At 39.7% G+C, this 15,000-nt stretch overlaps 1 protein-coding gene across 6 annotated transcripts in view; it reads left to right on the top strand.

The window, feature by feature from the left end:
• The first annotated feature begins 6,108 nt into the window (after window positions 1-6,108).
• Window positions 6,109-15,000, top strand: part of LOC137988502 (uncharacterized) — a 21,075-nt gene continuing 12,183 nt past the window's right edge. Inside the window, exons 1-5 of one of the 6 annotated variants that reach the window (XM_068834506.1) lie at window positions 6,109-6,301; window positions 7,747-7,936; window positions 11,795-11,915; window positions 12,435-12,679; window positions 14,631-14,703. In XM_068834506.1, coding sequence (XP_068690607.1) covers window positions 12,566-12,679; window positions 14,631-14,703 — 187 coding nt within the window. In that variant the 5' untranslated portion in view covers window positions 6,109-6,301; window positions 7,747-7,936; window positions 11,795-11,915; window positions 12,435-12,565. Of the gene's footprint in view, window positions 6,302-6,424; window positions 7,039-7,746; window positions 7,937-11,794; window positions 11,916-12,318; window positions 12,389-12,434; window positions 12,680-14,630; window positions 14,704-15,000 lie in introns of those variants that run through there. The other 5 variants (XM_068834503.1, XM_068834501.1, XM_068834505.1 and 2 more) reach the window with 5 other exon arrangements.

Genomic DNA, 15,000 nt, shown 5'->3' with positions numbered 1-15,000 from the left:
TTTTTCAGCAATAAAAAAGGGGGTGTCACCGAGTTCGTTTCTTAGATATGAGCAACTGAACTAGTCCAAAATATAGGGTGTTTTTGCTGGGCTTTCCCGTTGTCAAGGTAACCTATTACATCAGAATAATGGTAACATCTTGTTTGGGAATAATCGGTGTTTTATATGGTACCATAACCTTTGCTATTACGTGATACAGTGTTGTAGCGTCATTCGATCTGAAGAGAGTGTTCTTTAAGTGTTCCTCCTTGAGCCTCCTTAAAATAAATCACAGAATTACCTAAGGTAGCCCTGAATCCGCTTGACAGAATTTTTTTAAACTTTGCAGAAAGTTTCATCTTGCCCTTCTGATTATTTTTCAGAAATAAAAAAATGGGGGTCACCGAGTTCGTTTTTGAGATTTGCCACGGTGATATATTACGTCACAATAATGACTGCATCTTGTTCAGCAATAATTTGTGTTTGATTTGGTATCACGACATTGGTAATACATGATACAACGTTGTGGTGCCGATCATTCTAATAAGAGTGTCACTTGGAAGCGTTGCAACTGCTTTGAGCCACCTTAAATAGAATAATGGAAGAGAAACCTCTACGTCTCGATAGTCCTTTATATGCCGCTAAGACGATGGCAACCATCACGATAACCAGACCAGCAACTCCAACAATAATCCACTTGATCATATGTCTGGGGACCACTGGTTGCCTGGTTTTTACCTGCACAATTAAATGTGAAATGTTTAGGATACCTTATCACGCTAAATTAATTAATTCAATCCCACTTATTTAATGGCATGGCGGTTGGGGTAATACGAGCTAAAGAGCTGATTTGGCCATGTTAGAAAATGACGAAAATCTGTTTCGATGAAGAGGAAAAGAGATTGCGGATTCAAACTATTTACAGGCTTGCAATTCCCATAAACGTCAATATTGCAGAACAGTATGTCTCATGGGGTCCATTCTCGATTTGGGTCACAAACTGCTTTGCAATGCAGAGTTTCTCTGAAAACACGATTGCAGTTTATGACGTAAAATCGAGAAATAGACCTATGCCTCTCACATCACAGTCATGGGTGCAGATTACTGCTAGTTTTGATAACTTTGCACGTCTTGCCCGGCAGATAAAAAGCGAAATTTTGAAGTAAGAATGGTAAAACATCTTGAGTTTTGGTGACTTTAAGAAAGATTATAGTGGGAGGAATATTTCTGTCCACCATCGCCCAATTGCATCCTGTTCAAATATGATCACCAGACTTGCGCAGCGGTCATCAACCACGCCTCCCACCTCTGCGATGGGAAGAAGGCTGAGTTTCAGTCGATCTCAACCTGACACTGGGTTGCCTGTGGTACGTGTTACTCAAAAACAGAAGGGACTGAGTTGAGTGGTATTGAACTACGGCGTTCCAGGCAATTTTTTCTAGTCGGGGGGTTATTAAGACCATTTAAGGGGTCACCCAGAAGTCGTGCCAGCAGAGGCCCTTTAAATTAATAATAATATAAGGCTTTATTATTTGATTTTGGCTAAACAAAATTACATCAAATTTACAATAATTTTGAATGTACAATATTACAATTAAACTCATTAATAAGGATAAAATAATAATTAAGGATGTAGAAGTCAACGCCGGTTAGAATCTCATTGACGCGCGCTGTTAAACGGTCCCTGGCATGGAGTAGTTTCCGATGTTCTTTCGTACGTTTGGTGATGGCGCTTCGTGGGAGTTGCTTGCGGATGGCTTTGATGTCATGTTGACTTGTGTTGGATAGATTGAAGCAAAGAAATTTGGGGAAGACGTTGAAGGATTGACAGTTACGCAGGAAATATAAATCCAACTCAGCTTTGCGGGATTTGATCGAGAGCTTCTCTAGTTTTCGTAGATCAGCAATGTCGATTTGTTCATACTTCTGTGCTACGTCTTGGATGATATTGCCAAAAGGTCTGGATAGTAGCAGGGATAACGATATTTTAAGAAACAACACAACACTTTTTAAATTTAAAAACATGTTTCGACAGAAACTTCTGCCATCCTCAGTTTAAATTACAAAGTACAGAGTTGAATATATAGTGTGAACCAAAATGCTAATTAGCTGTAAGGAGACATGACAATGTAAAGGATTACAAAGAAAGTTGGCAATGGGCTCCCCCCTCGCTCCTGTTCTTTCTAATTTATTTATGGGTCATTATGAAAAATTATGGTTAGAAAATTTCCAGGACTCTGAGATATTGTTTTACCGACGTTATGTTGATGATACATTTTGTTTATTTCTTTCGGAGAATCAAGCGCTATTATTTTTCAACTACATTAACTCCAGGCACCCTAACATCAGATTCACTATGGAAAAGGAAATAGATCATAAAATACCTTCCTTAGATGTTTTGATCAACAATGGCACTCATTTTCCTGCCACTAGTGTTTACCGTAAGAAAACCTTTACGGGCCTCTTGACTAAATACTTTAGTTTTACATCGCGTTCTTACAAACTGGGTCTCATTCGCACGCTTGTTGACAGAGCCTACAAGATCAACAACACTTGGTTGGGTTTTCACGAGGACATCACGAAGCTTACCAAAATCCTTCAGAAGAATCTTTTTCCAGTCCATCTAGTTGAAAATATTATTAATCGCTACCTCACACGTACTCGCCATGGCTGTAATCCCCCGGCTTCCGTCTCTGACACTATACGTACCTTTTACTTTAAATTACCTTATATTGGTCCTTTTTCTTTTATCACGCAGAAAAAGGTTCGCCTTTTTGCTAAACGGTATTGTAATAATATTGATATTAAGTTAGTTTTCTCATCATTTAAAATCGGCAACATGTTCAGTGTGAAGGATCCTGTCCCTAGTGGGCTCCGTGCGGGTGTGGTATACAAGTTTTTGTGTGTGGGCTGTAGTGCCTGCTATGTCGGCGAAACTACCCGGCATTTTTCCACGCCCCTACGTGAGCACACTTTCAGCGATAGGACCTCGCACTTCTTCAAACATCTACAGAATTCTGAGCATTGCCGCACTTTGTGCTCTAATGATTGTTTTAGCATCCTAGATCACGCTTCTACCACCTTCCAGCTTAAGATAAAAGAAGCCATTCACATTCAATGGGAGAAACCTACACTTAATCATCAACTTTATCATGTTAATTTAAAACTTTCTTTGTAATCCTTTACATTGTCATGTCTCCTTACAGCTAATTAGCATTTTGGTTCACACTATATATTCAACTCTGTACTTTGTAATTTAAACTGAAGATGGCAGAAGTTTCTGTCAAAACATGTTTTTAAATTTAAAAAGTGTTGTGTTGTTTCTTAAAATATCTGCCACTGAAGCATCGATTTCTGCCTCGGAAAATTCCGGCCCAAAACGGCTTTTGTCGGCATTTTTTCTTAGAGCTGCAAAACTGTTTTCAGCTCGCTTTATTACTGACGCATTCCTTGACCATATTAGGTAGAGCGGGTATATGAACTGATAACCTGTGTCCGGCGAGCCAATGAAAATGCTGGAAATCTGAAAAAACCCAGGCTTGGACAGGGCAAGCCTGGATTTTTTCAAGCTTCTTTCATAGAATTTTTTGTGTCAGCCAGCACATTGTTGAGGCCCTCCCAGGGGTTTTGGGGAACAAGGCAACATGGCTAATTTGAACTGGGGAACAGCTAGGGAACAATGTCAATTTAATTTAGGGAACAAGGGAACAAAAACAATTTAAAACAATTTTAGGGATCAAAAAGCTGGGAGCAAGTTTGAAAGTAATTTCTGGAGCAAGTGAACAAAAGCAAATGTTTAAAGGGAACAAGGACCCCACGGGGAGGGCCTCATTGTTGTTTTGCAAAATTTGCCTTATGGCAACCACAGTAAGCCCAATGAAGTTATCATGTTGATGTGTGCGCTTTAAGATGACAGTTAAAGTAGCTCACTCTACCATTGTTCTCACAGGACAAGAAGAAGAACTTTGAAAAGCAGCGGAAGAAAATGAAGAAACGAAATTCAAGTTTCTTGGACAGTATTAGGATGGAAGTGGGCAATGATGAAGAGTTTTAAAGGTGTGGCTTAATCAATACTGCAGTGGTGTCAGTTGACGCTCATTGGAGGACCGTGAGTGTCCCAGACGAGCTTTTACACTGAATTCGTTAAGCACTGGATTCTTGTTTGACGTCAGTCCTTGGGCAACATTTGAGTCTTTATGAAGAAGCATCACCGTAACCACACTTTGGGTGCTGAACCTAATTTGTCAGATCGAAAATCCTTGCGGCACCCAGGAGTTGACGCTCCGGTCTTGTTCTTTGTGCTTCGTGGTTCCTAAAAGATGTGACGTTTACATCAACTGATCGGTCGTCGCCACCTGACACTGCATGTACCTGTTACATGCTACAAATTCTAGAAGAAGAAAAAACATTTAACCCAGCAAAACAAATAGTCAACTCCATTTAGAAAATGGTGTAAGATTTACTAGTCAGTGGGACTGGCGATTGTGTTACGAGATTCGTATTTATTGCAAAATCTTCAAATTAGGCCATTTCCGAGTTCATGTCTGCCTCCCCTTCAAAGCGAGTCTAAGTGCAAAGTTTTTCTTGTGAAAATTAGTTTTCATTCATATGTAAAGTAGAACTAATTACCATCACAAAAACTTCGCACTTAGACTCGCTTTGAAGGAGGCAGACGTGAACTCGGAAATGGCCTAATTTGAAGATTTGGACTATTACTTTACCCATCACGTTCTAAATACTTGTATAAATTGCAATTATTTATTCTTCATTTTTGAGGATAATGATTTAATCATGAAGTAGTTCTTGTTATGTTGTCCTTTGCCATAGAGAGCAATCAAAATCTCCCGCATGCCATTGGGGGTGGGGGGAGGGGGGGGGGGTGGTGCTAGACTATTAGAAATAAATCTTTCATTAAAAAAGTATTAAAAATTAAATGGCTCGTTTCTAGGGGACCACAATAGTGCCGCTAAACCGTACAGTGAAAAGCAGTTTTAAGAGAATGTTATCGGCCAGTTTCGTATTCTCACGGGTAGACTGGATCTAGCACAAAATGGAGGCTAATGTAGGGGAACTAATTTGCATGTGAAAAGGCCCCCCTGCATTAGCCTCTATTTCATGCTCAATCCAACCCAACCGTTAGATTATAAAACTGGCCTAATTCACCAATGGCTTTCGGTTTTCTTTGCTAATCTTAGTGATTTGTCGACCATACATGCATTAACGTTTTCAACCAATCAGCGCCGCTGCCAACCAACTGTGCCTTCCCGCACTCAAATCAACCGCAGTGTTAGTTTTAAGGCCTGGCTAGACATGTTAGAGTGCCTCGTTTGATTTTTTGCATCCCTGTTCCAAGTGCGGCATTATTTTAGTTTTGTAATCAAATGTATTGACGCAGAACACTCTTAATTAGAGTAGGCAGGGTCCCCTCAAAATTAGTGTTGTAGTGAACGCATTTCTTGATAATATGCCAGTGCAAAAGGAATGCTAGCAGCTACTGCTTTTCAAGCCTAGTTGAAGTGGAACATCCCTCCCTGCATTATTCATCCTGCTGCAGCTATAGACATGCCTGAATTTATACCTGTAAATGAGAAAATTCAGTTTTCCGAAAAGAGAATTTATAATATATTTCCGTTTTTTTTTTCAATGAAATAATTGAGTTTATTTATCCAATACGTCTCAGGGGGTCGCAAAGCAAAGTATCGTCGTTCTCGAAAGTCTCAAAGCTTTTCGCGTGTATTTTGAGTGAAATGGATCCCTTTTTATCGAACGGAAAACGCCTCAATTTCCCAAGTTTTTCAATCACTTTTTTTTACTGGCATTGAAAACATGTTCAAAGATTAAGTTTTCAGGGTAAGACGAAGTTTCACGAATTGCTTTTCGGGGGACCCGAAAAGTTCTCAGGTCTCTGGGCTTGAGAAACGGGCAGCTTTGTTGTTGAAGGTTGTATGTAATTTTAGTTTTGTATGTAAGTTGCATTTCTAGGAGGAAATGATCGAAAGGAGCTTATTAGGTCTTATTAAGGAGAAGGACATATTTGACGTGACACACACTTTGTTATTATACGATAACAATTGATTTTGACATAAAAATATTGGCATTGTAACAAATCGTCTTGCTTGAATCCCGCCCATTCATTCCTACTACACCGTGACGTGGTACCAGTTGTTAAAAGGTCGGAGAACATCCAATAGATATAAAGGCACTTTTCAGGGAATTGCAATCTGTGCAAGGATTTTTAGTATTTGCTGACGTGACCATAAATGTGCAGACCCTGTGCTCATGGAAAGTGCGAACGACTTGAAAACCTCGACCAACGTGTAAGGTGTGTATTTTATACTGTAGTTACTAGTATGGACTTTTGAGCAGGTTTACGATTAAGTTATCGCATAATAATCCGCCCTTTGAAAAACGGAGGCCTGATTTCATACTGAATGTCGCTCTTTCTTCGTTCTATTTTACGCAACGCAGTACCGGTTTTTGCCTATCATCAGGCCGGACCCAAGCATTACTAGCTCCTGCAAACCACAAAATCCTCGAATGCCCTTTGATAATGATTTTTTCCTTTTACGACGAAAGTTTCAAGATAAAATATCTATATTACGGTGTTGCCCGTTCAGTCCAGTGAAGGTGGACTATTGGAAATTGACAGCTGTCACTCAACAATTCCCGCTTTCGATCATGCACTGTAATGAACAACTCCGAACATGTGCAAAGGAGGTTGAAAATGTTTGGTCAAAGTGAGAGCGATTTTGATACTGTGGCAATATCAGAATCCTGTCGGAATTTGGTATGTTCGTAGTCTATGTATTTTGATGGTGTTGATCGATTTTTTGGCAGGACTTTGTCAGTTTGTGTTAAGCAGGTGTGATTAGCTCCGCAAGCACCTCGCTGATGACTTGCAGAAATGGCGCGCGTGTCTCGAAAACTGAAAAAAAAATCGTTTGGGAGATAAGCTTATAAGTGAGCTCCTAAAATAAATATTCTCGCCGCTTATACACGCGAAAATACCGCTTATACATCCTGTTTTTTTTTACGATACGATTGGTCAACCATGGCTAGGTAAGCCACAAACTGATGAAACTTTCCTGTTTTTTGTGTCTCGATGAACCACAAAGCATATATGTGCTCTAGCAGCACAATAGATAAAGAAACAGTAGTCTTAGCGGTTTTCCTAGAACAAAGCTGCTCTTCCTGCACACGTATCGTGCGGCAGAAATATGACAGAGCTTGATGACAACAAAGCACAACCGAAACGAACATTTTCCGTGGGAACCGAGATAAACAGAACCACAAAGTGAAACCGAAAAATTGCTTTGTCACGTATAATCGAGCTCGGTTACATTCTAATCACATCTTCTGTCCAGGAGGTCCAAAAGAATCCAATATATGTCATACTCGGAATAAAAATAATACTGGAATAATAAGCTTACTGGTAATGACGTTAAAATCAGCATTGACCAGATGGACTATCTGTTTCCATGGCGTTCCAATAACTATCATATTCAGGCGTGCTGTTTCGTGCTTTTCAGCCACGAAAAGACATTGAACCTTTTTTGCCAGCTACTTCAGAGACCAGCATTTCTCTTTTCTTTTCATCAACAATCATTATGCATCGGTTATTTAACAAAGAGCAAACAAAAAAGACATCGATAATCCCTACAATCTAATGGTTCATTGTAGAACAACATGAAATTAAAACCGGAAACCAGTGTGCTGACATATCTGAGCTCTTCTTTTTTTGTAACTCTTGTTTTCTTTTCTGGACAGCAGTACAACGTTTTGACGTCACCAGTACCATTTGAGTGTTCTGATACAATTCCATCTCCTCCCCTGTCACCATCAGCATCCCAATCAGTGTATCTAGAGCCTGACTGCAAAGTTCTCACACCTGTCCCTAATTGTCAGCCCAGGGTATCGACACCTCATCCTCTGATTGATTCTGTGGCTTCTAGAAAAGGTACTTTTAAGACAGTTGCTCCAAGGCCACTTTATGTTCCTGTACAAACAATGGGACGCTGCAGCAGCGCTGCTTTAGTTCACTTTTTTGGTTGTGCAGCGCTTGCGCATCGTCAAAGCAGTGTTTACGAGCCGCTCAAGCAGCCACGAACAAATTCAGAACACTGCGAATGCGCTGCAAAATATTTGCAGCATTAAGCATCTTAAATGCAGCGCTGATATCCGTTGCATGAGAGCTGCAAAGAAGACACCGCGTAGACAATTCATTTAAGCAAAAAATAGGGTTGCTTAAAGGTCGCAAGAACGCTGCACGTGCACTGCCGTACACTGAGGTACACCAGATCGACTTGAAAAAGGATATCGACTTGTGATATAGAAACTGGCAGGCGAGAATGTTTCAAAGGACAGAAGCATCACGAACTGTACATACCTTTCGATCATGAAACTAATCTGGCGCAAAATAGAAATCGGCAGAGGGATGTCCTGTTGATTTGAATGTGTCAAAAGTTCGCACTTACAGCATAATTTGATGCTTTACTCCAAAACTCAAAATAATTGCCATCGGTAAAGAATGTTAGACGATCCACGCGCGACGAATTGTAAAAGACCCGTAATTTAAGCACAACAATTGTGCTGTCCTTGGAATTATCGGATTATTAATTGTCACTTTTAATTCAACAAACCTTCAATGATGGCCAGCATAGAGAGATTGCACGACTAAGCGAGCGGATGTTGTGTTTAGTAAGCTGTCAAATCATCAAGTTGGAATGAACCAACAGGACCCAACCGGAAATGACCCTTACTCGACGGAAAGAGCGCTCAAAAATCTCACTTTGCGGATTTTTTTCTGTACTGTAAATTAAAGTAGCCGGTGGAAGTAACAAAAGAAATAAACAGAAAGCTTGGTTGGATCAGCAGCAGTCATTTGTAACGGGCAATCATGCGGAAATCTGTAGTTATAATAAACAAAAACACCGCTATTTTTTTAAATTAAGTGTCTCTGGTTGTTCACGCGCCAGTCAGTCGCGAGAGCAAATTTACATTTCCAATTCACCCAATGAAGAGCCTCAGCAGGCTATACCCCAATGCCTGATACTATTAATACTATTAAACATCAAAATTGTTCTTTTTACATGCAGTCATTTTTATTTTTGTATTCAAAGGGTATATAATAAAACAAGCTTTAAAATGTTTGTGACAGAGAAAGGAAACGCTTAGTCCTTTTCAATCATGTTTGGGAAAATAGCCACGAAAACAGTTTCTGGAAAATCATCTGTTTCCATGTAAACGGATTTCTGAATGATGTTAGGAATATGTATGGCAACACATGCCCCTTGTTTACCCCTTGTGGTAATAGTTATGTGACTTGCCATTCCATTTATGTCTTGGATAATCGCTTCATGATCCTTTCCAGCGTTTGCACTATTTCTACGTTACTGAAAGAACTGAAAATGTGTGCCATCATTTCATGACCGAGAGATGGAAAAGTCATGAACATGTAACCTGCTGACAGACAAAAAACAAGTAGTTTCCTTTGTAAAGGCAGAAGGGCATCACGAAAGTACGTGCTTTGCATCGAGTCATGTTAAAAAAAATTGGTCGCAAGTGTACATAAGAAATCGAGGGATTCGTGATGCACCTTTTCCATCAAATAATTGAAGGAATTAATTACTTCTTCCTATGTTTAAAGGCATTGTGAAAATGAACGCATTCTATTTCCTAGCATGAAAGGTAGGAATCTTCTCACTTCCGAAATGATATCTGTAATTGCTTGATAACGAACTCTCGTATCCTATTGGCTCAAAATGATTGTCACGGTAATTTAAGATGCCGCAGAATACCCGATATCAACCCCGATAGCTTTTGACCTTTTCAGTTTGCGCGCTCAAATTTGAATGTGAAAGGGGTCGAGATCAATCAGATCAAGGGTTTCATGTTTTAAAGTTGGTTTAAACTGTGTAGCATCTTGAGATAAAAACATGTTGATGCCACGTCTCACAAATCAGCTTTTAAACTTGGAATCGTCGGTTACCAGTCAACCAGAAAAGGAAAAAAACTTCATCGAAATATGCCACAGTGTACTGGATAAGAGACTTAAGAGTTTAACATCATGTCACTGACGAAGATACCAAAACACAAGAGAAAGGAGGGAGCTTCGGCAATCTTGAAAGCTGAACGCAAGGAGTGGGAAACAAAATTATCAAAATTGGAGTTGGGTAGAAGTAGATCTATAATAATACCACGAAAGGCGGGAATTGTTCTCGGCGACCGTCGGAGCCACAGTCATGCTTATTGGTAAATGCAAGTACAGTAATAGTATTACGCCGGCAATAAAAATTTTATGTAACGTTTTTTCTTTTCTTATAAATGTGAAAATCAGTGCGTCAACCTCGTTCCCAGAGTCTGTCAGCTGGGCAATCCAAAATTGGGAACTCGGGTGTCACTAGAACGAATTTTTATACCATCAAAAATTTTGTCGATCATTTTTTGAAAAAAATATGAACTGTCTCACTAAACAAATTATCATTTCCCAAAACGCCAATGGTTGACCCGAACAGCAATCATAGACTGAGATAGTTCCATCATCAAGGAGAGCTCGTTTTCTCCCCTTTTTCTTCTTATTGCTTGATCACTCGGCGCTGGAGAGCTTACAACATAATTTGCGCAGCTCTTGGAGCCCCGAAACAGATGAACCAGGGAAACGCGAGGGCAGTCCTTGATGCAAAGCTCGGAAAGTCGTCTCAAAACTACAAGCAAACTCAATATTAAACGCAACTTTTCATTTTCTTTTTTTAGTCTATGCTAAGAAGTGCCATGCCTTGTGTGTAAAGGAAGAGAAAATTAATATCGATACCCTGAGGTTTGACTGGGGGCGCCCTATCCGGAACAAATGCATTATGGCAGGAAGACGACTGGAGTGAAAAGTAAAAAAGAAATGAACTCACTGGGATTGATATTGCCGTTTTTTTGTTATTTTTGCTTGATATATTGCTGAACATTTTACGGTCGTTCGTTTTCAGTTCGGTTTTCCTTTTTGTATTACAGGAGATAATTTTACAGCTTGTATTCGCAACTTATAATCTCTTTTTACATAGAAATAAAATTTGAGGTCCAGTAGATTACATTATTAGTCAAAACTGAAGTACGTGCAGAGCATTCGTTGCGGAAGTGGAGTTATTATTGCGTGACAGCCCTTGATCGAAAAAACACGCTAGGAATCACAGGTGAGTGAGCATCATATTTCATGATCTCGTCGCTCGCAGCGCTGAACAGCGCTGCACGACGCTGCATGAATACTGCTAACCAATGATACTCCTTGTCGTACGATTTCTTTGCAGCGTTCCTGCAGCTCTCGTTGTCGCTAATGCAGCACTCACACAGTCTCAAATCGGCACTGTTGCAGCACAATAAAAACAACCCTAAAGCAGTGCTTCTTGCAGCGCTAGCTTAGAAGAGGGTAATGCAGCGCTGCGTTAACGTACTCTGTTTCGTACAGGTTTACTAATTTAAAGGGGGACACCACATTTGAATTCACCTAACTTCACTCTAACTCCTACTCATGAACATGTGTGGCTCCACCATGTTCCCTGGGTAAAGATCATTGTCCCCTCCCCACCGGTACCCCACCCCGATACTTTGGGCAACACTCCTCTCTCTAAATAAGAACACAGTGCTAAAAGAATTATGTTTGGCAGGAAGGTTTATTTTAATATTTTTAGTTTGTGATTGGCTTTCAGAACAATTTTGCTCCACTACAGATGGTGTTTAACAAACCTGTTTAGTTATGTATGCAGTAGCTTTCTGCAAGAGAGTTGTGATCTCTTTTGTTTGTTTTTTTTCTATTCCTACTTCCTATCAGACTGGTTGGACCAACTACCCAATGGCCAGCAGTTTCAAGGTGGATTGTTTCCCAGCAACTCTCAAACAAGCCACCAATATGCATTCCCACAGACATCCTTAACATCACAACAAAACATCAGGTATTCTTATATGAATGGTAGGTTAATTGATCTTAGAAACTTTATTACTTTATTATTTATTAATCAGGTAATTCATCGGTGTTTACAGTCATCAAGGAGAGGGCTTAATAATTTTTCAAATGATTGGTACTTTAGGCAAAGTATTCGGTATTTTTTTATTTCTCTAGGTTCTGTGTGTTTGAATTAATCTTTTATTCACATTTACATAATGTCAAGTTTGATAAAACTGAGTTGAGAAAACTGGCGATCAGCACTGCAATGTGATCTTAGTGTATGTTGCATGAATAGAATCAAATTTAGCTCCTTGAAAATTCACATAATTTGTGGAAATACATTTTGCTATATTATTTTATTGCAGTATTTTTTTAATTACCAGTATCATGAATTCTTTGTTTTCTCACAGTGGTCAGAGCTTTTTTGGTAATGACTTGTGGTATCCAGGAGATTCTCCAATGATGGAAGGGGTAACAAAAGTAAATTTTTTAAAAAAATTGTGCTTATTTGGGCCATAATTTGCAGGTACAACATGATTTGCTTTCTACACAAACCAAAATTTCCAGTCTAGGCAATGAAGACATTTCAAAGTTTCACAGCAAGACCCTCTAGGCACCGGCTTACGACAACACGTCTTGCTATTATCTCTGTAAGACATGGAAAAACCTACACACAGTTCTCAGGAAAAAGCATGTTGCAGTGGTTTCAAAACAAGCCGGCGATCGCCGGAGTTCCGCTGGCTACTTGATGGCATGTTGCTGGCTACTCTGGTAATACAATCTTGGCGCTGCTTCGTATCCATTAATCTTTAAGACTGCAGGATAAGTTCACATTCAATTTTGCAGCAATAATACATATGCAATAGGATGTAAGCTTTGTTCAAAAGAAAGCTCAAATCATCTGCTGTATCCTGTGCTGTTCGAATTAACGTCTTTAAATGTCACTATCATGAATTGTAAAGTGGCCGGGCCAACCTTGTTTGGGCTTTAGTAATCATTTCACAAGTTGTCGAAGCTTAATGTTATTGTTCATTCAACCATATGATTACTACTTTCTTTATTATACTTATCGATACTTAAATAAACTATGGCGGACTGATTTGGTAGTTAAGGGAGTCGTTTCTATTGAAATGAAAGTTGTTGCAAAATGCAAATTTTACTGTCTGTATGTAGATAAGTTATAACGAAAGAAAAATTAATGGATGTTTAGATTACGGTCTTCGCCTGGTGCCCAACTGCATTATAGAAGCGATTCCTACTGCTCTGCATTATTAAGGCAAGATGAAAAGTCTTAAATCAAACTAGCATGACTGTTGAGATCTAAAATTATTCTGCTAATTAATAGCAACAATTTCAATTAAGTAAAGTGCAACTTTTCTTTTCATTCGGCGGCCGAGTATTTGCACATGTGCAAGCGAAGCGAAATTTAACATCGCTTTCGAAAAGTGGCTGTGTCGTTTCATTTATTTCTGCCTTTCAAAATGGAGATTTTGAATGAAACTGTCATTGTCTGAAACCGATGCTTGAATGCTGAAAATGGCATTGCTGAGTTTCTAGATTTCAACATTTTCTGCGGGAGCATGCCACCAGACCCCCCTAGCTTCAGGGGCCTTGCGGCCCCTCAATTGTCACAGCCACCTACTTTTCCAGAGTCGGCTGCCTACTTCAAAACATCTTGAAATCCCTGATGTTGGGGAGCCCACGTTTCCTTGTATTTCACCTCACATGTATCAAAGTACATGTAAAAACATTTGAGCCTATAGATAAAAAGCTGAAAAAACTGAACATATTTCATATGATAATCAGGCTCTTATATTGGGTTGATGATGGGTTCATCTCCCTTCTTGCCCAAATATCTTGGCTTTTGACTACGGACTGTTTGTTAAATCTTGAATGACAGCCTGTTGCAGAGCTGTCAAAAAGGGCTGGAAGCCATCGGGAAATAGCTAGCCTACTAACTAATCTTAGGCCGGTTACTTTCATTTCGCTGTTAATATTTGGACAAAAATTGAAAACATTGAGAAGGTCAAGAAAAAGTACAGGAAATAAATCCTCTCCAGTTTTCCAAGTCAAAGTAAAGATGCATTTCAACCGCTTTTAACCTGTTTGCCTATAGACTGCAAGCAGTCCCTTGATAAATCAACCACGCAAACAAATAAAATGACCATCCCTTGGTCATTTTATTTGTTTGCGTGACAAGAGACGACTGCCTCAGAAAAGTGCACTGGTAATTTGAACAGAGCATAATAATAATAATATCTGACCTGCTAATTGCCCTTTCTCGCAGTCGGAGAATGAATTACTAAGGGCGCAGCTCAACGAGGTTAGGCTGAAGGAGCTGTGCTGCCGGCTAGGCGCTCGGCCCCTGAACACGACCCATGTATGACCTCAGAGCACAGCACCACAGCCTGATGGAATAGACCGGGGGTCGATTTTGAGGAGGGAGGAAAACCGGAGTACCCAGAGAAAAACCCACGGAGTCAGATTGAGATCGACTGAAACTCAGCCCACGTACGACCCGAGCCAGAGTTGAACCCGGGTCACAGAGGTGGGAAGCACGGTTGATGACCACTAAACCACCCTGACTTCCCTTTGGATGCCCACACTCTGTTTCTAAAGCTTATCACACATGGAACACTGATTTTTTTTCTGTAAAATAGGTTACTCTATTGAACAATGTCTTTAAAATTTAATGTCTCCCTCCTTTTTATTTATAATGTAGTTTGGAACTGTCGATGAGAGAACAGATGTTATTGAACAAGATTGGACCAAAGTAACATCAAGTACAGAGTTAGGTAAAAATACTCTCTAAAAATGTCTTGTCTTTTCAATAAAGTGCTAGTCTCATCCTAGGCTGGCTTTCATTTTGCAACAATTATTTGTTCATGAACTGTTAAGTAATAATGAAGCAAATTCTCTTCCTCTGGTACTAGAAGACTTGGAGATAATTTTTTGCTGAGCTTGCAATATCTGATATTGAGTTCTTTTTGCTGTTTTTAAGCATTCCAAATTTTGCTCTGAGAATCACTCCTCAATGTTCTACTGCTCATAAACTAGGGTGTCTTAAAAACGAAGACCTTAAGACCCCGAGA

Source organism: Montipora foliosa, unplaced genomic scaffold (assembly GCF_036669935.1).
Source record: "Montipora foliosa isolate CH-2021 unplaced genomic scaffold, ASM3666993v2 scaffold_420, whole genome shotgun sequence".
NCBI lineage: Eukaryota > Metazoa > Cnidaria > Anthozoa > Scleractinia > Acroporidae > Montipora > Montipora foliosa.
The sequence above is the reverse complement of the archived record's forward strand: the minus strand, read 5'-3'. Positions and strand labels throughout refer to the sequence as shown.